The sequence below is a fragment of the Larimichthys crocea genome, chromosome XVIII (assembly GCF_000972845.2).
Source record: "Larimichthys crocea isolate SSNF chromosome XVIII, L_crocea_2.0, whole genome shotgun sequence".
Classification (NCBI taxonomy): domain Eukaryota; kingdom Metazoa; phylum Chordata; class Actinopteri; family Sciaenidae; genus Larimichthys; species Larimichthys crocea.
In genome coordinates this window covers 20,425,858-20,450,969 of record NC_040028.1, presented here as the reverse complement: position 1 = coordinate 20,450,969, position 25,112 = coordinate 20,425,858, and the positions used below count along the sequence as shown (strand labels likewise).

At 43.7% G+C, this 25,112-nt stretch overlaps 1 protein-coding gene across 1 annotated transcript; it reads left to right on the top strand.

Moving 5' to 3' along the window:
* The first annotated feature begins 18,718 nt into the window (after positions 1–18,718).
* Positions 18,719–24,639, top strand: rnaseh2b (ribonuclease H2, subunit B). Its single transcript, XM_010746157.3, has 11 exons — positions 18,719–18,938; positions 20,940–21,008; positions 21,506–21,613; positions 22,300–22,376; positions 23,135–23,249; positions 23,335–23,399; positions 23,486–23,591; positions 23,796–23,877; positions 23,966–24,011; positions 24,190–24,267; positions 24,478–24,639. The coding sequence occupies exons 1-11, from the start codon at positions 18,875–18,877 to the stop codon at positions 24,586–24,588; spliced, it is 921 nt and encodes a 306-aa protein (XP_010744459.2). The 5' UTR covers positions 18,719–18,874; the 3' UTR covers positions 24,589–24,639.
* The last annotated feature ends 473 nt before the right edge of the window (positions 24,640–25,112 follow it).

The window sequence follows — 25,112 nt, the reverse complement described above, 5'->3', positions numbered from 1 at the left end:
GGATGGTGTTCTGCAGACTGCACAGGGACCTCTGAGGCCGAGACCTGGACACTGTGCGTAGAAGACGCGTAAAAGTCTGATTAGAAACATTTTGTATGTGCATATGGAGTGTAGATCATATTCGTGACATAAAACTCGTTGCCCCATTCGTGCCATACGCTTTTTCAAATCCTACAAATGGAAAGTGTGGAGCAGCTTGTTATCAAACACGTACATTCAAAAAGTTCTGCTTGTATCAGGAGCACAGCGTCCTTATTGTCGCCTCCACATCTTTAATAAAAAAACAAGCTGCAGGTTCAGGTGCGCACGCAGCAGCCACCCTGCGTCCTGCAGCCAACAGGTCATCTGTCATACGGGCTGCGTGCCTTTTCTGTTTGTTCCAACACAACAAAACACACACTGTAAAAAAAAAAAGTAAGCTCATTTCACAGCAAACATCCTCACTCATTTTGTTTTTAGAGCTCGTTTCACGAGGAAGTCTCCAATGCACGTGGGCACTAACAGTGAAGCTGGTTGTTGGAGGAAATGCTAATTAAAGAAAAACGTTTTTTTATATTTTTATCTGAGAAAAACAGAAACTTTAACAGGAAACTTGAGCTGATAAAACTGCAAATATTAAATTGTCATGAGCTGATTTTTTTTTTTTTGTGAGTTTGAGTTTAATGCAAATGAAAAAAAACAACAAGTTAAAACCTGAAGCTTTGAGGGCTGAAAAACCAGAAATACAAGTCCTAATACACACACACACACACACACACACACACACACACACACACAGTCAATATGAAAGATTAACAGCAAATAAAGCGAGCAGAAAGTGTGTGTGTGTGTGTGTGTGTGTGTGTGTGTGTGCGCAAATGATCATCTGACAGAGCTGCTCTCTCTCTCTCTCTCTCTCTTAATATGAGTGTGTGTGTGTGCGGGGTGTTTTTTGGGAGTGTCACGCTCACAGTTATGCAGCAGTGTATTTGAATATTTGCCCGGTGTGTGGGCTGATGCACAGTCAGAATGCAAAGAAGAAACAGTAAACAGGCACAATAATCTGATGGGCTGCGGTTCCCCACTTAAAGGTCATCGATGAAGAACAAGACTGCGACGAGACGAGAGACAAAACAGTTGAGGAGAGATTTTTTTTTCAATATGTAATTTCAACTTTTAAAAAAAAGAACTGTCCACCTAAACAAACATGGAGGCTCGTAGACATGCGCACAAAAGTCACTTCTCGTGCGTAACCTCCGATCTTCTCAAACTTTGATGGGAAAACATATTTTACTTTTATTAGTAAATTTCCTGCAGACTGGCTGGATCAAGATGTGAGTATGAGAAGTGCATTAATAAAAGAAATAACCAACACATGCATCCAAACACGCGTCTGAAGCGTGAAAAAAAGTTTAATTCGACTTTGCAATTATCAATCCGAATCATTATCAACATGCTAGATATGGCACAAGAGGTGGAGGAGGTGGAGGAGGTGGAGGAGCGCAGTTCAGTTGCGCAAGAAGCAGGACAGTTAACGCATCACACCTTTTTAGATATTTAGAATATGAGGAGCGAACTGAAAGGTCATATTGTGTGGGAGGAATCTATATGAGTCAAAGCGAAAAAACTCTCTCACTGGTCCGTGTGTGTGTGTGTGTGTGTGTGTGTGTGTTTAATCGCGCTGATACGAATCATCTCAACATTTCAGCAGCTTTAAAAGAGGTTTTTAGGTTATTGGTTATTATGCGGAAATTATTTTAAAAAAAAACAACACACACACACAAAGTTTTCTTCCTTTTTATTAACCACACTCACTCAGACAGGAGAGACCTGCTCTGCAGCTTCACGGCGATTCTCTTAGAAATTACATTACACGTTTTTAGAACTCAAAAGAATTTGATAATTGCACAACGCATTTCATGTGACAGCCGTGTTTTTTTTTTTTCCACTCCATGTTAATTGAGTGAAAACGCAGCGCCAGCATGCAAACGGCACAAACATAATCACTGTCACTCAATGGGATCCTTGTCAGCTGGCTCCAAGATCAATGATGTTCACTCAATTAACCTGATGGATCAAATGTCACAGAGGATATGGATGAGAGTGTGTGCAGAGCTTTTCTTTCTTCCTCTCTTGTCAGGGAACATGTTTATGTCCTGGACTGTGTGTGTGTGTGTGTGTGTGTGTGTGTGTGTGTGTGTGTGTGTCTACAGGGCCCGTGAGAGAGAGAGAGGAGACAGTGGGTGAGGCCTGTCCCTTCTAAAGCACCCTGTGTCCAGAGCAAGAACTAGGTCAACAGAGACCGCTGGTTGGTGAGTTGGAACGATGCTGCTCTCTCACACACACAGGAAAGAAAAGGAGGAGAGAAAAGAGAAGAAAAAAAAGCAGGAGGAGGAGAAAATCCTTGCCTTCGATTGAGGGATAATTAGAGACCGTTTGACCTATTTGTCCACCTTAAATCAACCGTTGGCCTTTTTAGTAACAATTAGGCCTTTTTTGCATTGAGTAAGTTCAAAGTTCTCCCCCTGATTTTCTCTTCTTCTTGTTCCTCCATCACAGCTCACATCCAGAGATGTCTTTGCCATGATTTAAAGAAGTGTGTAACAGCCCAGCTGATGACAAACTAGGTGAAGGAGAACAGATGGAGCACACAAATATGGAAGTATGAGAAAAAAAAAAGGAACAAGTAGACCAAAACAGGCCTTCAACAAGATAATAATGTGCTTAGAGACGCTACTGATGTGTTAACAAGATCCTCAGGATGTCATCAGTTCAATATTAACAGCAAAGCGTGCAGCACGGGACAGCCCGCGAGTTTTCTTCATGCACAAACGTTAGCACAGGAGATTTAACACTCAAATCAATTACCGTTACCGTCGACAACGCTTGCTTATCTGGTATGGAGGTTATGGTTATGTAATGTAGATAGCAGAAGATGACGGGAAGCTCTCTCTCTCACACACACACACACACACACACACACACGTTGACCCTCAATGCAACATGCACAAAAGGTGTCCCATATTCACAGGGTGCTTATGGGATGGCGTCCTCGGGGACGGCAAAGTGTTCCCGTGATAAGTTCCACCCGTCCTACCCTCTTCAGTCTGTCAGCACAATGGGAATCAACAGGTAACTTAGACAACAGAGAACCCCCAACACAAAGGCAGATCACAACAGTATATGTGGCCTTTCTGTTGACCTACAAAGGCCTTTTGAGTCTGATGCACGCACGCCTAACCTACCTGAAGAGCTGAGGTAACGGGAATGTTTATCCCCCAGCTGGGAGCTGGACTCAGGCGCCATTTGCACGTGTACAGTGTGTGAGTGATAAAGAGAAAGAGAGAAAACACACGGAAGTGACCAAACATATCAACTGTTGGAGGGCTTCTTCAGCTGGTGCCTCATGAGCGAGGCCTATGACTAACATCGGAAGAGAGTAGGAGTGCCAATGTTGCCATACCAATGCTGCGAGAGAAAAGAAAGAAGGTAGGAAAAAAGAGTGGACGGCGATTGGAGCGGATACACTAAATAAGACCAGAAATAGGCCGTGTGTGTGGAGTGGGATGGTAGTGAGATTTGTGTAAACATTTGCATTTTGATGCACACTTTTGACCCACATGCAAAATGATATTTAAGCATGCTGTGCGTGGGAGATGGGAGTCATGCATCGTGTACAGTACGCGTGCAAACGCCTGTCCGTGGATGAGAGTTCTTACGACGGCGTGCAAGCTTTTATTCCAACAAAACACAACACACAAAGTGAAGGCACTTAAAGGGGAAGTAATCACTAAAATTATCCGCTTCCTCTTCTCTGTTCTAAGTATATCTTCCTTGTTAAACTCAGTTGAAGTCACTGCACACGAGCCAGAGTTTTTAAACTTGTGAAGAGGCTCTAAAAAAAAAAAGAAAAGGGCAAGGCCAACAAATCTGTGCAGACCTTGTATCACACCCATGCTGCTGTTTATTGATACATAGCTGTGAGTAATAATCGCAGACAAGAATAGACACCGGTCAGTGCAAACAGAGAATTTCACAGCTTCATCTTCGCTCGTCTTGTCTGATTGTGTCTGACCAAATTTTTTCTCCATTGTGTGGACTCACACCCTCACATCACGATGAGCGAGCCCTCCCTCCCTCATTCCCTTCCCTATCTCTCATCCCTGCTCCTCTTCTGTCCCACACTACATGCCTCTCTATTTATACTGTTGAGTCAGTTTGCCACTGACAGGAGTGAGCGATAAGGAAGATTGAATCATCATCAGCGTGTGTCTGTTAGAAAACACCAGCTTTCATATATCAGCTGCGCCGTCCGAGTGTTTACAGGCGGTTCATCAAAGTGTTTGACGGACAGAGAAAGGTGTGCAGGCTCATGACCTCGTGACAGTAAAGGAAGCACATGTGCCAAAGTGGAACGTCCTCAGCATCGGCCCGGCCCGGCCCGGCCCGATGGCTCCAGAGGAAGGAGAGGTGTATCACTCCGACAGGATACTGGTCCATAGGTGTCTGGTTTCAGATGGCAGGCATGCTGTGAGCACAGTGTGGAGCACAGCACAGCCAAGTGGACAACAATGGAAACACACAGAGACACAGGTGTCCCTACGAGGAACCCCAATGTGTGTGTGTGTGTGTGTGTGAGAGAGAGTGTGTGTCGATTTTGGGACGCCCATGTGTAAATACGTCGTTGTACATACAACATATGTTCATATGCTTACTGCTGCAATACAGGCGTGCTCGTCCATGTGTGTGTGTGTGTGTGTGTGATATATCTGGGCAGATATTACAGTGTGTGTGTGTGTGTGTGTGTATTAGCTCACTGGTATTGATTCACTTGCACTCTAGCTGCACTCATGCATACTTCCCTCAGGACGCTAACACCTGCAAATGGAAATGAAGGAAGTATTCCTGAGAGAGACACGTGGCTCCGTGAAGACCGTGCTGAAGAAACAGGAAGCGCGTCGCGCAGGAAACAAAAGGCTGAAGATTCACATCACTGTCATTGTCTCGCTCGCCGTGTCCATTCGTCTCTTTATTTACAAGTCCTCCCTTCCTCTCTCTGTCTCCTTCTTGCTCTCTCCCTTTAACTCACTGGAGGATGCTAACCCATCAGGTCCCTTGGCTCCCCTCCATGGGATGATGTCATTTCAGATGACATCACCATGCAGTGTATGTGTGTTTGTACCCCCATCCACCACCACCACCACCACCTACCCACCCTACCTCACCCCACCCCCATTCCTCCTCCTCCTCCTCCTCCTCCTCCTGCAGCCCTCCCTCTGTTTCTTCCCTCAGAGAGGGAAGGTGCTGTTTGACACACACCCGCGATACCCAGACCATCGGCCAAACTGCCGTGCTAGCACAAGTAGAGAGAGAGGGAGAAGGAGGGAGAAGGAGGGAAGGAAGGTAGAAACATTCACACAAAGAAAGAGGCGAGCGAGTCTGCGGAGCGGCCGTGGTGTGATGTGAGGGCACAGAGAGAAAGAAGAGTGGAAGAAGAAGTGTGGCAAAGACTCGCTCGGGGAGGCGATGGGCGCCGAGGGGCAAGTTAGTTTAATTACACAACATCGCTCGCTACCATAACACCACAAAGCCCGAGCATACACTGTCATTAAGATTAAAACGAGCACACAGAGGAGTGCCACAGACAGTCTGGATTCTGTTTGGCTCTATTGTCTATTGTTAACACTGATGTAAGACTTCACAGTCTGCTGCAAAATTCTGATAAACAGAAGAGTTTAATGTGTAAAGTTTATTTACAGAAGATGGCATAATGGAATATAATAAGCATAACTATGTTTTTATTAGTTATTAGAATTATTTGTCGTCGTTTGTCACCTTAGAATGAGACACATGTTTCTACAGGAGCCCAGAATGGACAAACAAACCAAACGCTGACTCTAGATTTGCGTTTTTTTGCACATTTTCTGACCACCGTAGTTTTTCTTTCACGCTCAGAAGGAGACGGTGACTGTCTTACAACGGAGCCCAGACATCAGTTGATGGAGAATTAAGTCAATGCCTAAGTATCAAAAGCTGCAGTTCCTCTTACGTCCACTTGAGGCTGGCTCCAGAAGTGAGTCAGTCTCCATAAGTCCCCATGTCCAAATGTCCAACTTCACAGCAGAAATAAACATGTTTACAGCCTGGTACAAAAAACAGTTTTGGTCTCTGTAGCTAATTTCCCCGTTCATGACAACTGTACTGAGGGTGAATTTATATACAACTCACCTGTTCACATTATATTAAGGCTTCAAGTTATACAGGATTAAGAGCGGGGACGCTCGTTTGAGCAACCAGGCGTCATTCGGCCCGCTGATGATCTACGTCTGTGCGGTAACTTACGGAGATCGACGTGTTCTGGAGCCAGCTTCAAGTGGCTGTTTGAGGAACTGCAGTTTTTGCTTCATAAAGGTTTCCTCTTGGTTATTAGGCATTAAAATGACTTTGTTAAAGTTTGGTTATATTAAATATATTGATTAATCTTGTACATGGTTGCACATTAGTATAAGCGAGTCACATTTATGACGACCTAATTTCCCTTCAGGGATGAATAACGTAATCTATCTATCTATCTATCTATCTATCTATCTATCTATCTATCCTGTTTTCTATCTGTTTTACAATAAAAGCATCACTGCACAGCAGCCGCTCACCTTTGCGAGGTCAGCTGAGGATGTAATTATTCAGCTTCTTTACAATTACCCTGTGAATGCCGGTGACAAGCAACGCTCTCAGATTTTTTGCCGTGACTAATTTAATACAAAGATCTTCTCACTCGTGTCTTTCATACGAGGTCTCGGTGCAGCAGAGGCACTCCCCACACTGAAACGCACGCCTGGGCTTTATTGAGCTCAGTTGGCACGATCTGAGCCAATGATGTCATCCTGGTGAATGGGCCAGCAATATGGGGATCAGCAAGTTTCTGAAATGAGAAACGGTGCGGACAGACATCACGCATAGTAGTAGACACTGGAGTCATTACAGCGGAAAGGTAAAAAGCTGCATCATTTCGCCGTGTTTTTCCCCTCTATAGGAGGGACAATGGTGAGCGTTGGAGGCTGTGTGCCCACAAAAGCTGGTCTCAAATTACACGTTGCAAGTCTCAAAATATTGAGGCATGGTTGGAGGTTTTCATGTGGCGGTGCTGAAGAGTTTTGATAAGTGGTTTTAGAAGTCTGCCAGGGAAATCTGTTGTTTTCAGCAACATCGTACGACGAAGATTATAACCGTGCGTTTGTGTGTGTGCATGTGCTGAGGTGGGGATATCATTATCACTTCTATAACTAGATTGCGAGAGGTCCGAGGCTTTTGGTCATGGTGTTCACCCGTCTGTCCCATGAGTACGGGGCCAGGGCCCCCGTCACCTCCACCTGCTCCAGCCTACAGAGGGGACCGGCGCTAAATTTAGATACACTAAGGAAGCTCGTCTGTGGACACGAAGCGGGATAGAGATCCTCCAGATTGTTGGAAAACTGGGGCTCTCATCTCTGTGCCAAGCGTGGAGGGAGGGTATTTACTGCAAAAAATATTCACCTTCAAGACCTCAAAGGTCCAGGGTGTAGAATTCAGTGGCAAGTAGCTCTGAGATTGCAGATTGCAACCAACTGAATACCCCTCCATTCGCTCTCCCCTTTCCAAGCATGTAGACACACTGGACCTTCAAGTGAACCATTTTTCCTTTTTTAAACATTAGTGTAACATTATAGATACAATTTTTAGCCAAGTTTGGTCCCTGAAATATCTCAGAAACTCTTGGATTGAGTGTAATTCATGGTCCTCAAGGGATACGTCTATTTACGTCTTACTGACTTTGGCGTTCCCCTGACTTTTGTTCTAGAGCCGCAGTGAGTTTGACATTTTCGGTTTTGATTTCTCGAGAAATTAATTGTTGCCGTGGTGTTAGGCAGTGCTCGCATACTCCCCGTGGAAACACTGGCGATCCCTGCTGAAGTGAGGAGAAGGAGGCGGGTACGCGGAACTGGTTAGGAGCCGGTAACAGTGCTAACCAGGCTAACAGAGGGAGTATGGAGAGTGTAGCATCACAGAGACGTGGCTGAATGAACTCACTGAGGACTCACGGTGAAGAAAGCGAAGGAAACGATGGATTTCGTATGTGGGGAGTCCACTCAGTTCATCTTATGTCTCAACAGCTATTCAATGGACTGCCATGTGATTTACATGCCATGTGATTTTCCCTCAGGATGAATCGTAAAAGCTTTGGTGACATCACAGCTCCTCTGGCTTTTGACAAAATACTTCCAAAAGTCAAACTTCGGTAAAAAAACAAAACATCGGAGCTAATCGTGGCCGTCCCAGAATCGGGTCTCCGCTTGTCTTTGCTGAGAATATGCCGCAATCAGCCGGCATCAATCTGCACAGAGCAGATCAAAGTCAGACAGAGAATCCAGTTGATTTTCAAAAATAAAACACCCTGTGCAAACTACCGACCAACACTTATAGCGATATATGTATATTTACATATTTAGAAGCACATAAAACAAGAAAAATGACCAAATCTGAGCAAAATAATTTTGTCTGGTGTGAGGTTTTCGGTGTGAACATGGTCTAATTCCCATGGACTGAGACAACATGTCGTCTCTAGCTCTGAATTTGTGCTATTTATGAACATTTTTCTACACTTCTATCATCTGCACTGCCGGGAACAATGAACCCTTTCACTTACGCATAGTGAACGCAGTGCAGACGTCTGCAGAGGTTGACAGTCCTTCTTGAGACCGTCTACGTTTATAAGAAAAGCCAATGCACTGATCATTTGTGTTCAGATTATGCCACAGACTGAACCTGTTTTTGTTCTGTAAAGCGAGTCAACCTTTGGTCTTTTATAAGAAATATCCAGAATATATCAGACTTGGAAAACCGGACCAGGTGAGGAGGACATTTTTTGCAGCGTTGAGGGGACAGAGTGAGCTGTGGACCCCGGCCAAAAGCTCACACTCTCTCTCTCTGTGTTCCTCTGCACCTCTCAAAATAAAGACTTGTAGTGTGAACACACACACACACACACACACACACACACACACACACACATCCAGACACACGTGCATAAGCGCATGTGCACTCCTGCCTTGCATGCACCTGTTGTCTTATATGGAACATGCAGCTCTCCCTTGAACAGGAGGCAGAGCACTAAGAATTTCCACCTGTGCGTGGGAGGTGTGTGTGCGTGTGTGTGTGTGTGTGTGTGTGTGTGTGTGTGTGTGTGTGTGTGTGTGTGTGTGTGTGACAGATAAAGAGGGAGGCAGTAAAAGAGGGAGGAGAGCGACAGCGGTGTTTTATTAAGGGATGACTTGAATGAAATTCCCCTTTTAAACACACCCTCTTTAACTCACTCCTCTGCCCTTTAGCTGCTCTTTGTCCACCCCTCCACCTCCCCTCCACCTCCCCTCCACCTCCACCTTCTGGGCCCCAAATGTCGCCCCTAACATTGACATGTTTTGGGTCATTTCATCTGATGGGATCTCCTGGGAGAAATTAGCATGTGCAAAAGAAAAGTCCACAGTTTTAAAAGCTCTGTGTTTCCAATTTGCCGCCACATGCTTCAAATTAGCCACGTATTTACTAAGGTCAGGCGCTGGGCACGGAGCCCGGTGGGGGAGCCTGTGTACAGGTTCGAGAGCGAGGGAGAGAGTGACGGGGAGAGCAAGAGAGAAGCAAGTTAGTGTAATTGCAATCCACCGCTGCCATCGTGATACCACAAGATTTTTGTTCCGCCTATCTGAACGAATGCACAGAAGCAGAACCGCTTCAACAAATTATACTATAAGTCCAGATTATATAGTCACACATGGCTCTCTCTTTTTTCACACTCAGAGTTTTACTGCCGCTTGTTTTATTTTTACTTTGCGAGGAAAATTAACACAGTGGCTTACTCGACTATTCCAGGGTATTTCAGGCTCAATAGGATTACATTCAGAGTCTGGTTTAACATTAGCAGAATATGAGAAGCTGCGGCCTGGCTTCTGTCACAAACGTGAAGTTTTACAAGCTCATTATTGGACATTTCTACTTCTGGAGACTCGCTTTATTTGTTCCGAGGCCAGATGACATCCTTATCGCATCTGTTGTGTGCTCGTCTTGTTTATATCACGACTCAGTCTTGGGTGAGGCTCCTCGAGTGGGTTTTATGTGTGTGTGTGTGTGTGTGCAGTGAAGCCTAAAAGCATTTCAGCGGGGGAATGGGAGAGGGTCTGGAATCCTGGGATGACATCATTATCCATGATGTCATTTTTGCAGGGTGACTTTGGCACATGTGAGGCTCGGGTGAGGTCACACTTTCACTTCTAAGTCGCAGTAATTGACAGTGAAACAGCAGGTCACCGCGGCAGATTGAGCAATGTCAAATTTAGAAGCCAATTAGGATAGTCAGAAATAACCAATTAAATCATTTAATTTGACTTTTTTTATTATTTAACCGTGAAATCTGGATCTGATACTCGTGTTTCTGTCGTAAAGATCGTACCGATGTGAGAATTCATGATGTGTTTTTGTTCTCCGTGAAGTCGACGTGCTTGTGCACAGTTATTGTATGTGATGTCAAAATTTTCTCCATATGTGCTCTCATAAAAAAGGAGTTAAGACATTTCTCATACAAGCTTGCCAATAATTTTCACATTAAACACTTCAGAACTAAGATAATTTGTCGGCCGCATGTACAAGAAGAACATGCTCTTCCCCTCCTCAGTGTGAAAAAGTCTTTCAGTTTCATGGTCACCTATTTATGTCTGAAGAAACGACGCCACAAAACATTTCTGGTCATCGAGAAATGAGCTTTTTGATGTTTTTATATGAATCCTTTGAGCCCTCAAAGTGTTTCAGCCACTGACAGTGTGAAGAAGCTCAAAATCTGTGACTCTGTTCGCCATCAGCGGACCTGAAACGGGCCCGATGACGCCCGGGTGCTCAAACAAACCATCTGTAACGACACCTACCTGTCAATCAAAGCGTCCACTTCTCGTCCACTTGAGGCTGGCTCCAGAAGTGAGTCAGTCTCCATAAGTCCCCATGTCCAAATGTCCAACTTCACAGCAGAAATAAACATGTTTACAGCCTGGTACAAAAAACAGTTTTGGTCTCTGTAGCTAATTTCCCCGTTCATGACAACTGTACTGAGGGTGAATTTATATACAACTCACCTGTTCACATTATATTAAGGCTTAAAGTTATGCAGTGTGGACACGCTCTTCAGAAACTTACGGGGGGCGTCACACATACACCGTCCGGTCTTTATAGTGTCATTGTGAGCAACAGAAGGACAGACTTATGGAAATGAAGATTTCTGCTTATTATTAAACAATTTATATTTTATTCACTCAGCTGCTTCTCTTACTCGGAGAGAGTCCAACTGTAGAAGAAGCTTTGATAACTTACCAAACTAACCAGCGCGCAGAAGTCAGACAGCAGATCCAGTCTGAAGCTCAGGCTTTAACTTTTACAGCACGAGGATGGATGGCTGGATTATACGTGAGAGACTGCGGTGATTGCTCAGACCACGAAGGGTAAATCTGGAAAGAGACTCAGCCTCTGGGCATTCTGATGGACTGAGTTCACAGTGATACTCATCTGATGAGTGGTCTCAAATGTGTAGGTGTCTTTCCTCAACGAGACATTGTCTGAAAAACAGTGTGTGTCAGTGGGAAACAGTATGACTCATGTAAAACTTGATTAGATTTCAGAACTCACATGCTTTCCTCATGTGTCCTCCTCTGGCGTGTACCTGTAGGTCATTTGCATCAGCCCCCCTTCTTGACTACATCATTCAGCCAATAACCATCAATTTATCATAGCATGAACATGTGCAGCCTGTCTCTCTCTCTCTCACACACACACACAGGCACACATGGAGAGCTCGAGGCGGGCCATCCATTCTCATTAGTACCCTGTTGCAGTCGGCTGACGGTAAACTGAACGTGTGCCAAAGTCATAAACTTACACACCCCTCCCCGCCATTACCTCATAATTATGATATCACACACAAGTATCTCATAGTGATGACATCACGCCATCTTGCCTTTTTTTTTTTTTCTGATTACATTACAACGTGTCCGGTTCATGCCAAGACCCTTATCCCTGAAAAGACCAAGGACAAAATGCAGACTGGGCGACTGGGTCCAGTCTGGAGAGTAATTACTGAATTTACTATTGAGATGAATGCGTCTGCTTCGGCCATTGTTGTCCAGTTAGCAGAGCTTGTTCACACTCTGAGATAATGCTGTTGGCAAGTAAAGTTCTCATTACCTATAGCTGCATGGAAATTTGCCAAATGACCGCCCCCTCTCACTGTATGACTAACGTTTTGGTCTTTCTGGTCACGAATAATGAAGTCAGTGGTCTTACACACTGTCTATCCATTCGTGTCGCTATCTAAATATTTGCTGACACACACCGTTTCACACGTTACTTAAACATGATTGTGTTTGGAAATGTGTTTACTGAGCATGTGCACCGGGTCACGGTAAAGCCGGCGAAGTCCTTCAGAGTGTGTGAAATCATGACGAGAGCCGTTTTAGTTTAGTGGAGAGATGACAGCTCTGACATGAAAGCGTAGATCCATCACGGGAACAATTTTACTAAAAGACAGACTTGGTTATTTTATGAAGCAGCTGCAGGTCGATCCATCTTCTGAGGTAAGTTAAAGGCTACACGCTGGTGCCATCAGCCATCAGCCATCACCGCCGCCTCCAAACACCTTCGCGTGTTCGCCTTTTTTGTGCATCCGTCTGTCCACAGCACTCATCCGGCATCTGCTTTTCTGTCCCGGTAATGATTCTCAGATTATGGAGCGTGTGAGGGCTGAAAAAGAAAAAGCAAAAACTGCATCGAAACACTCCAAAACACCAAAAGTGTCTTCCAAAAGCTGAGAGTTTCTCTAAATACTGGAGAATTTATGTCTTAAGGCCGACTATAAAACAACCACAAACACATACTACAACATACACATGCATGAACACGGACACACTGTGTGTAATAGGCTGCCCCCCCCCAGTGTGTCACCTTGTAGATTTATATGGAATGAACATAATGACTTTGCACCCAAATTATCCCAGTCTGCCTGTGAAAGATCCAGATAATCTTTTAATGGGCCGAGTTGTCGACCGTCTCATTGCGCAGCTCATAAATCTGGGAGTGGAGAAAGTGCCCCTCGGCAGCTCCAAGTCCCCTTGACTATTTTTTGTGTGTGTCTGAAACTGGATCCGTTCAAAGTGAAACGGGAGACGTGCTGCTATCAGTGAAGGAGAGGAAACAGTGCGCCGTCGCTCTGTCCGAGAGTTTCAGTGACTTTTGAGGAAACGCTTGTTATAGATGTACTGAAATTGTAGTCAGTGTTGAACTGTAACCTGTCCAGGGTGATGGGATCAGCTCCAGCCCCCTGCGACCCTGCAAAGAATAAAGGATTATAGATGATGATTTTGAGCTCCACGTCCATATTCAGCCTTTTTCTCGGCTCTTGAAGGTGTGATGGAAAAATGTCAATCACACCAATCAGAGTGGCAACAATAAGAAAAGATGTACTCGCTGGTTCTGGTGCACAACGCCTGACGTGACCAAACTATGGAGAGTCGAAGCACAGAGAAGTGCCGTGGAATTCTGGGGTCTCATAAATAAACAAATAAACACATTTCATACAGAGAGTACTTATTCTAATTACAGCCCTGGACATGTGCTGAGCAGTCTCTAATTTCTCTCTGAGCAGAGAGACTTGCGGAGCCGTCTGCGGCAGACCAGCAGTCGGCAGATGTAATTACCACATCATCTCTGGTCCCTGGTACACTGAGAGAGAGGCAGAGACAGGGAGAGAGAGATTGATCCTAGTAAACAATAATTAGGGTTGGGGATGGTGTATTGTGGGACATCTACTTGGCGGGATGGGAGTGAAGAGAAGGGAAAGAAAAGAGAAAGAGAGGAGACAGGCAGGGATCATGGGCACATGAAAGGCTGTGGGACAGACAGCCAGCCCCCCTGAGAGGGTGAAGGTTTAAATCTTTATCAGGACTCACACATCAGAGTTCAGAGAGGTCAGTTCAATTTCAATTTTGATCATTCTGAATTATTTTCTCTTAAAAATAAAAGTTTGAGTGACGTGGTTCTTCATGGCGATGCCACAGGGGAACTTTTTACCTCTCGGCTCCTCAAAGAACCATTTATCATCAAGTTCTTCCCAGACTTTAGTGTAAATAGTATTTGTCCCTGAGTTTATTGAATGTACAATATAAAATCATTTGAATTACATATTTTGTTTTAAAAGCAACAATTGATAAATTACTGCAATTAATTGAAGCCACACATACTTCAGGTTCCTTTAAATGGAGCTTTAAGCTGAGTTTCAGGAGCCGGGCCAGACCTCAACTGAGCCACTTCTCCTAACCCGCTCCCACCCATCCCATTTCTTTCACCTGTTTCTCCTCTCTTTCCTACTCTCCATAGGGTTCTGACGGGGGTCCGTCGTGCCCGGGCTCTACAGCGGATTCCCTACCGAAGCTTCCCCACACCACAGCATCGACCGAAGATCACGCTTCACTCACAGTCTTTAATTTAGTCAATAAATCATTTAAACGTATGTAAATGGTAAAAAAGGTTCTTCAAAGCACTGAAAGTGTGTCTTAAAGAACTCTTTCAGAGTGTATTGTCAAATAAAATCTTGAAATTGCTCGTCTTACTGTTCAACCAATAATCCAAACCCTAAATAATTCACAATAATATAAAAAATCATCTGATTTAATGACTGGATTTAACTGGATTTGGAAAAGGTTGCTTGATAAATGACTTAAACATAAAATATCTGCATAATTTTTTGCAAATTGACTCAAAAAATATCAAAAAAAATCAAAAAATACAAAATCTAGACAAACCTAGAAAATACCAGATGGTAAAATAACTTGTATTTAAAATGTTTTAGTACATGTATGAACGTAGTACGACATTTCTCTCAATATATTAAAGGTGGAGATCCGTTAACATTCAGTGTTTCACCCTGATGAACTGTAAGTTCAAACCTTCCAAGGCTGATGATGCTGATGTCCATGTTTGCAGGCTTCTCGTCTTCTTTCCGTGGATTTACTGCCTCAGTAGTACTTTTCTTGGCACATTATAATCAGGGGAATAGTGTGAAACCATTGGCAGGAATGTATATCGTGTGATTCGCGTCCTCAGTGGCGTGCATGAGATACAAAAAAAAAACCCACTCATCAAAGCGTTGCTTTATAACACTGCTTTCATGCAACAGAAAGAGTCACGCAGCAGTAAATATATAAAACAATAGAATCACTCTGTGCTGTTGTTTTTTTCTTTTTCCAAGTGGGGAAAACTGCTTTGCAACAGTTGCTGTCGTTCTTTAATCTGCCTAATCTTCAAATGTGCTAACGTGACTACAAGCTCCGAGTTTAGTTCCTGAGATTAGTGCCTCTACTTAGTAAAAAATAAAAGTAAAATAAATTAGAGGAGTACTGGTTAGTAAGTGATGGTACATCTTAAAAGTGTCGGAGTGGGGGCCACGGCTCATTTATGCCCTGGGGCCAACTAACGGTTTAATCCAGCCATGTTTATGAGATTTAAACTTAGAGCACCCCTGTGTAGGGGGGTGTAGGGGTAAGTGACTGCAACACCCTCGTCTCACCCTTTCCTTCCTAGCGTGAAGGAGAAACTACAGAGGCCATAAAACGTGAGAAACACACAACAGCCCATAACAATTCTTATTTTCAGGTGATTATACACTGATGAAAATAGATAAAATGTAAATAGATTCCCCAAATCTCACTGGGAAACACATCTATGTCACGCTGTGGCTGCAACACTGTTTTGTTACGTTGTCCACGTGACTTCGATCCCAGGAGCGTTTAGTCTGCCAGACTTTGTTAACCTGCTCAGATTTGGTCAGTGTTCTGGCTCATGTTCTTCTAAATATGTGATGTAGTTGGACCACAGTGCTTCTGGTGGGGTTTGAAACATCAACTGGAATGGCCACGATTAACCTATTAGCTCGGGCCGGCACGGCACACACAGAAAGCATCGCATCCAGTGGAATTTGCCCGTTACACACTGGAATTTTATCACTTTATTTTATGTTTTCAGTATGTTCTGCAAATCAGCTACAGTCCTCAGATAAACATAGGTGAGTTCAAAGTTTCAGTAGTACCTCAAAAGTGTATCAAATGAATGGAATCAATAGATATTCTTTTACTCCAAGCAGCATGGCAGTGTCTGCCTTTAAGAAGAGGGGAAATTCAACCAGAGGCCTCACGCAAAGCAACTGATGCTGGGAATATGGAGTCATCGTCTTGTGGGGTGGGTGGGTGGGTTGTGTGGGAGGAAGAGGAATAGGATTTTTACGGGAAGGAATATCTCCCTTGTGAGATGACTGGCGAAGAACATTATGTGTGCGTGTGTGTACGTGTGTGTGTGTGTGTTGGGGGGTCTGGTGCACAAAAAGGCATGTGCGCTAAAAAACTCGCAATTTTACAAACATGCATGTGTCAGTGATTGTTGCATTCCCGGCATTCCTTCCTGTGAATTTCCAGTCAGCGTGAGGCTCGCTGTTCCAGAGCTCTGACATCACGAGGGGGTTCCACTCTGCCTTCCACATTCTGCCTCCCGCTCGCTCGCAATCCCACCCATATTTGGAAGTGAGAGGAAGGGAATCCCACATGATGACTCAAAGGCTTCTGCTGCTGCCAAGGGGAATTCTCTCCACATCTGTTTTTGTGTGTGTGTGTGTGTGTGTGTGTGTGTGTGCATGTCTATTATTAACGTGTGTCAATGTGTACGTTACCTCCTCGTGCTGAAGATTGGAGCTTGCATCTGGAGGGTGGCTTTAGCAGCCTGTGTTTGCATCTACACAGAGAAAAAGTGGCACCCCGAGTGATGTTGTCTTTCTATTTTTAACCTGCTTCTCTTGGCAGCCATGGCGGTTAAAAATGCACTCTGCTAAATATGTGCGCTTGTGAAATCAGCTCTTTTCACTCTATAAATCCTCAAGATAGACGACGAAGCGGGGTAATGTACAGCACATGGTGGTGGTGACGTGCCAGCTTGTGGCTGATGTCGATGTGTAAGCTGTAACCAGTCACCCCTGCATTGGACCACCACGAATGCGACCAGAGATATGGATTGTTCAGTGTGCTCAGCAAAGTGTGACCAACTGTCTACAGCCTGCTGGCTGCACTAAACTCCCATTCCCACAGAGAATTTTACTGGAATCATTCTATTTCTAACAAGAAGTAGCGAGCTCGATTGTGACTTGGACGAGGAGCTTGAGTGGGAGACAGAAAGATCGGACATGGCTTTTGGTTGTATTGACATTCTCTTTGTAGGATTTGGGTTTTTTGGGGAGAGGATAGCAGGGTCTCCAACTTCTGGTCTCCGAAGCCATATCGAGGCCTAAATTTAGCCCCACTTTGTTCTCGTCTGCGCGCTGGTGACAGAGGACTCGCCTCTCTGGGGTTGTCTGTGGTCCAGTGTATCAGAAAGGCTGCTGTTGTTCTCCCTGGCAGACAGAAAACGCAGACGTTCCCTCAAGCAACCCCCAAAAAAGAAAGAAAGCTTTCATGGAATATTCTGTTTAGCTGCACAGACTGTTGTGTATGATACTCCCGGGACCCATAAAACAAGTAATTCACAGACAATATCTCACCCACGCTCTCTTTGCCACAGACTACAGCAACATAAATCTAGCTGATTTCAAGCAGGAGTTGAGACAGTGTTCAAAAGGGTTTGGAGCATGTGTTGCTCAAGTCTGAGCAAAGGGGCCTGCAAGGCGACTTTATTTTTTAAATGCACAAAAACAGAAAAGAAAGTGACATGAAGATGAAGCCGTAGGTCACCCTGCGAGAGCTCCGGTTTTTCCTCTACATCACGGCAGCTCCTCCACAGGGACGTCGAATGACGATGTTTAAAAGCTTAGTCACCCAGCAAACAAATCCCTCCCTTCCTCATTACCAAAACAAGCTAATTAAAAACCTGTTAATGAGCCCTGTTGTGGGTGTCTTTAGGAAGAGAGGGAAATCAAAAGCCATATAAACATATCTGAGGGACAGACACAAATTGATGACACAGCTATAGTCCTCTAATGGGCATAAAAACATGCGCGCACACACACACACACACATGCACGCGTCCTGCACATTCGAGCACGCGTAAACAGTGCAGAACAAGAAGTGACTCACTTGAAAACCAACTGGGACACACACAGTGTCATATCCTGAGAGTGAGAGAGAGTGAGAGAGAGTGAGAGATGCCCTCCTCTCACTGAAGGACAGATGGATCCCCCAATCTGTTGTGTGCCGCTGTGCCAAGAAGGGACAACTGGTCACCAAGCACCTCGTGTACACCTGAGAGTGGAGAGTGGAGTAGAGAGAGAGAGACCTTTGGGCGCTCTGTGGAAACCACAATGTTATTTATATTTTAATACAAATATATATTTAATGTGGGACAATGTTTTGTTTTAATCAAAGCTCAACAGCGACCTCCAGCGGCCAGAGTGAGGTACTGCACGGCGCCGCCACGGAGCGGAACGTACCACTCTGTTAAAAACAGCCTGAGCCACAGGGGGGGACTGAAACTCTACCACGATGTAATCCAGGCTCATTTTATAAACATATTACGACGCTGTCTTATTAATGTGAGTTTATAAAACATGTTAATGTTGTTTGCTTTAAGTAAATTATGTAAATGAGCTTTGAATGTGGCGTTGTCGTCATCGTCGCCACCCCCGCGCTGTGTGATAAACCGGAAGTGGCTCAGAGAAAGAGGCGCGTTTTGTGAGTTAGCATCACAGTTTGTTTTTAGCCGTTAGCTTCAGCTCCGAACAGGTAAACTTTAAAAACACGTGGACAGGTAAACTTTAAAAACACGTGGACAGGTAAACTGAACCACACGGAACAACATGAGCACCAAGAAGAAGAGAGCTCCTCACCTGAACAATGACAGCTGGGTCGTCGTTGCCGCAGGTAACAACAGTTTGATGATGACGGGTTTGAGCTCTGCTGTGTATGTGAGATAACAACGTTATTACAGTTTAATGTGACTAATGATAATAATAATAATAATAATAATAACCGCTGCTTTATGTGTTAGACAACAGGCCTAACGTGCATGTAAGACGGGAAAATAACTATTTAAGTCTGCGAACACTGTTGGAGTGTACAGAGACAGGCAGACAGACAGACAGACAGACAGACAGACACATAGACAGACAGACAGACAGACAAATAGACAGACAGACAGACAAATAGACAGACAGACAACTAGACAGACAGACAGACAGACAGACAGACAGAGACAGACAGACAGACAGACAGACAAATAGACAGACAAATAGACAGACAGACAGACAGACAGATAGATAGATAGATAGATAGATAATTGAAGCATCCAGTAGCAGCATGCAAACATACATTAGAACCTGTAACACAGTATGATTTGATTTGATTTATTTAGCACATAGTTAATTACAATATCCATAAAAGGTAAAACAAACAAGAGAAAAAAACAAAACAAACAAACAGCAAAAAGACATTATACACAGCGGACATGCAAGGAGGTCTGAAAAACCCCTCAAGGGGCTTGTCAAGAGAACCTCCTGAAACAATTACAGAATAAGAATGCAAGCTACTGTCTTATACAGGGCATACACACTAAGTACATCTTCAAGAATAAAACACAGCTGAACACATAGATCCGACATATACACACATCAAGGTGTTACGAAGATTAAAACAGAACATTCAGTTCTTTTAAGTTTAAGAGTTTAAGAAAAGTGAGGAGGAAGTGAGTTCCATATCTTGGAACCTCTGTAGGAAATCTTAAATTGAGATGAAACAGTTCTCGAAGCTGATAGGCTTTACGAGTTGAGAAATTATTAATTAACTATCTATAAAAGAGGCGTTGGCTTATAATCCCCAAACTTGAGACCTCTGTTAAAAAGAATGATTCATCTGGCTGTACATCTCCACAGTTTGTCTGGTAAAAACAATTTAATATGATGGTGACCCTCTCTGTTCTTCTGAACTGTTTATTTAATAAAATGAAACAGTGTGTGTGTGTGTGTGTGTGTAGTAACTGCAAAGCCAATAAGAAAAGTACGTAAACAAATATGACATTTCAAACATCTGAAATGGTAACGAATAAAAACAATATGATATGAAATAAACAAGTACGGATAATGACATACGTGATGACGAAGTGAGATACAACACAGAAACACCACACGTGATAAAATGAACAAACTAAATACAGTACTCACTTCTTATGGACGCACACAGAATAAATATGAAAAGGAAAAAATACACTGTCGAAAATATGAAAGTAAAATTAACCTGAGATAGATCTTAAATGTGTACAGAGAAATTTCTGATTTTTAATATATATGTTTCTCAGTTTTCTATTTGTATCTTTGCACAGGTTTAATTTAAATCTATCTTTTATTGGTCTAATATTTATTTTATATTGTTTACTGCGTCTGATGCTGCTACTGGATGCTTGAGTTTCCCCTGGGATCAATAAAGTATCCATCATATCCTGCTTTTTTTTTTCAATGCGGACTAAAGTTCCCGTGTTCCTAAAGTGACCGACGATGTAAGAGGTCGCCTTATGTTTGATGTGTTTGAAGGAACAGTCTGTGCCTCATTTGTTTCTGCAGTCGTGGCCATGTGTGGTGTCTTCTGAGTCCATGTGGACTGTGTGTATTCACCCATCTGTGGGTCAGTATTGTAAAATCTGCGCCTCCTCTGTGGCTAAGATTGATTTCATAATGATCCTCACTCTCTTAAGTCAAGCAGAAGAAGTTAAACGACAATGTGCAAATATTTCTGGTCCATTTTTGGGTGAGCTACATGTGCAAGAGTAATCTGACATGTCACCGTTTGTATACCCACTACAAGATGCAGCCAAACAATGCGTTCACAGTGATTCACTTACAATAAACTGGACTTTTGTTTTGTTGCCCACAGACTCTGCCATCGATACACAGAAGCCCGACAACGACCCAACTTTTGTGAGACTGCGGAATCCGTCTACAGGTATATCTGTTTATTGTTATACATCATCCTGAAGTCTATGAACTGTCAGTTTGTCCAGCCGTCAGTCCAGAGGCTGAAAATAATCATAGAAGATTCTAAAAATCAGCACATTAACATTTGAGACACTGTAATCAGAAAGTTTTATGCATCTATAAAAGCACTTGAAAAAGATTCTCTCTGGATCTTTTGTCCTTTGTTTGCACATATGATATGCAGCAATCTGCCAAAGACAGTGAGGCTGCGGGTAAATAAATATGGATGTAAACAAAGCTGGATTTATACATCCAACACCTCAGTGTTGTTAGACCTCAGGGATACACACTGAATGTAAATATGACAAAAACTCCACAGGGCCGCTGTGATCAAAATTGGCTGCAAATCAATAATGAAATGTTTAATTTGAGTTTTCTCAGCAGTCTAATTCTGCATCTCGTGAACATTTCCAGTTCTTGTGAAAATAAACACAGTTCCTCTTTTTTTTTTTTTCTACCCTGCAGATGCAGCATCTCTGTACATGCTGAGTGCTGGTGATGCACAGCTGTTTGAGGTCAAAGCCTTTGACGAAGAGTTCCACTCCTGGTTTGTTGGTCAGACTGTTCAGAGAGGTAAGTCGCATTAATCATCGCTGATTAACCGAATTTATCGATGCCAGCGCTCCCTCACTCGTGTTTTTCCAAAAGTTTGGATCCAGTTCAACTTCTCTGCTGCAGGACGCTGCGTTTCCTGGCGGAAAATCCTGCGTTTTCCACGCAGTGCCGGATTCTGAGGATCTGTATGCGGCCGAACTGAGTTTTTCAGGTTTCCCATGGTCATATCTAAACATATAAATCGAAACAAGGCTTTTATTGTGAAACATTTGCAGGAAAATGTCCACGAGGCTGAGTCACATGTGACACCTAGTGGTAAAATCTGTTATTACCGGTCCAGTCTGGACTTTGGCTTAATGTTCAATCAGTTTAAAAATTTGGCCCAAGCTTACTCTCTAATGATCGATATTAATGATCGAATAATCGATCTAATTAAAATACATTAATATTCACTGATCATGTTTAACGTGTCCAGACATGGACAACACACAGCGAGCACAGACAAAGAAAACTCTGGTTCACAAAGTGCAAAAAACTGCCCCGACAAGACCCGGCTTTGTGACAGTCTGATTGAATTATTATAAGTGATTTGTTGAGAACTCGGTGATGTTAACTTTGTTCATTTAAATATTCAGAGAAGCTGCCTTTTCATTCTGTAATTTAACTGCGGCCTTGGCTCACGCCGTGTTTTTGTGTCTTCACAGATGGGAGGCTTCTCTTTGTAACACCGATGGATCCTCTCTATCTCATTCTGCCCTATTTGATTAAATCTGGCAAAGAGGTACCAAACATGACGTGTGTTCATCTCACAGCTGTTGTTCCGCTCATGTTTTCATGTTGATCGTTTTAGTGTAATGCAGTCCTCAATAACTCAGAGAAGGGCAGAGACACACGGCCGCTCTAGTCAGTGTTTCAAACCCCACCGGCTCCGCCACGGTCCGGTTCGGAAGCGTCCCAGCAGCGGGCCTCCGCTCGGCTCTGCGTTGAATTCAACGTGGCTGTTCTGTTTTTGACAACGCCGCGAGCCGCCCGCGTCAGTTCACACAGAAAGTCTAGAGCTGACAGGAAGCCAGACACAGAAACAGCAGAGAGAATCCAGTGGATTTCCAAAATAAAACACCCTGTGCAAACTGCCAGTCGTAAAAACATACAAAAGAGAAACTAATGATTTACAATTTACAATGTAGAAGCATATTTAGAAGAACATGAACCAGAAAAATTGAACAGAGTCTGGAGAGAGAAACAACGTAATGTGCCCGGTAGGGCGTCAGAGTTAAGGAAGTGTTTGCGTAAAGTAAATAGCTCTATTTGACTATTGTAGTAATTCATATTATGACAAGAAATATTCAACTAAGCAAAAAGAATCAACAGTCCATCATTACTTTAAGACATGAAGGTCATTTTATCTGGAAAATATCAAGAACTTTGAATGTATCGTCAGGAAAGGAAGACCAAGAGCTCTGCCGCAGAGGAGAATGCAAAAACAATTAACCTCAGAATCTTTCAATTATCCGTTTTATCTTTTTACTTCTGCCTCAGGGGAAGTTCCAGCCTGTGGATCAGGTCATCATGGACGAGGACTTCCCTGCTTGTTCGAGGCTGCTGAGCTGCACACGCTCCCTGTCCTCCCTGCGCCACGTCGCGGAGGAAAAAGGTGACGTTTAGTTTTGACGCCAACATCACTAAACTTTGAATTTCTGCTGATTGGTTGTTTTAAATGCTGCGTTTCATATTCGCAGAGGTGGCAAACATGAAGTTCCATCGATACAGCGAAGAGAAGACGATGATTTGGTTGGAGAAGAAGGTACTCGTCACCAAACATAAACGTCTGTGCTCTGTGTTGGTTTCAGACATCGGAGTTTCATGTAGTTTCTGTGTTTGATGATGTAGGTGGAGAGGACCGTCACTGCGCTCAAGAAGAGAAATATCTACGTTGGAGAGGGAGTCAAATCCACGACATACGTCAGAGTGAAGTCAGAATCAGACCACCAGGAGGGTCAGTCCACTCAGCCTTCCTATGAAAAGACATTTACAGGCCTCATTTCCTCATTTTCAACAGAGAGGACGCTGACCAATAGATGGCAGTAATATTGCATCGTTTATATCTGCAGTTATGATCGTCGAACAAACCTCTAACTATAAAAAACATAAAGTAGGATCATATTTTAATTACTGTCGTTGTCTCGTCTCTGTGATTCAGAGGACTACCTGCGCTACGCCCACGGCCTCATATCAGAGTACATCAGTGAAGAATTGAGCAAAGCCCTCCTCAAACACTTGCAGTAAGTTCAGACCTCTGTGATCGTGGTCGGTGTTAAATGTACGGGCGGTGCTGAAGATCAAACGTGCCTCTTTTGTTCCACCCCGCAGGTTACCAGAACTCACGAGCCCAAAGGAGGCAGAACCTCCTTCCAAGGTACGTCGGTGTCGACTCTCTCTTCTGTTTCCTCGCTGTCGAAGCTGCTCTGCATGTTTTGTGTAGTCCTGCACCTCGCTCTAACATCTGATCCTGTGTCAGCATGACGTGTGTGTGTGTGTGTGTTTCTTTGGTGCTCTTTGTCATGAAAAGCTTTTCTTACTTCCTCGTTTGGCAGAAGCGGAAACTCTCAGACAAACCGGTGGAGGCCGGAGAGGACTACACCAAATTCAACAGTGCAGACTTTGCACGCAAAGTGAGTGAATACAAACACCAGCAGTGATTATCTCTGAACGGCTAAAAGAATCATTTGTTTGCTTTCATCCTCGAGTCTTCCTCTCGCTTTCTTTAAGCTTTGTAGAACAAACACATGGGGCAGAGGGGGCACACCTCGTGGACATTTGTTTCTGTTTTTGTGCAGCTTAAATTTCAACATGTGACAAATTCATGGCTCTTTTCATTCCAGCCGGCAAAGAAGATGAGCGCCGCCCAGAAAAGTCTGGCAAAGGTGGACAAGACGGGCATGAAGACGATGTCGTCCTTCTTCAGCCCCAAGGTCAAAACAGAGAAGAAGTGAACGTTGTATAGTTTCTGCTTTTGTAATAAAAAGAATGAAAAAGGAAGAGAATGATGGCATTGCTTCATCTTTTTTCATACCAGTAAGCATGCGGAGGATTGAGGCTTTATTTAATCCTCAACCCTGGAACATTTAATAAACCCTCAAAAGAAATGAATTAAGAAAAATAATTGACCCTCGTTCTGTCAGAAATCTGAGGGACAAATCTCTCAACACGAGGTTAAAGACGTCCAGAAACATCAGCATGCTGGATGTCTTTAAGGTTTGCTCTTCCTCTTCAAGATCTATTCAATAAACTCAGCCCTGACTCCGTCACCTTCACTCTTAAATGAAACATATTCACACAGCGCTCTGAAATATGTTCATCTTTCATACAGTCTTACTGACACTTGGCATTTTACGGCCGGCTTTGATACCTTGAAGGAATGCAGTCTGCAGATTTGAACTGGAAACTGTGAACACCCTAAATTCCTTTGCTTATACAATGCAGGACGTTTCTGTCATTAAAGTCCATTCAGAGGCCT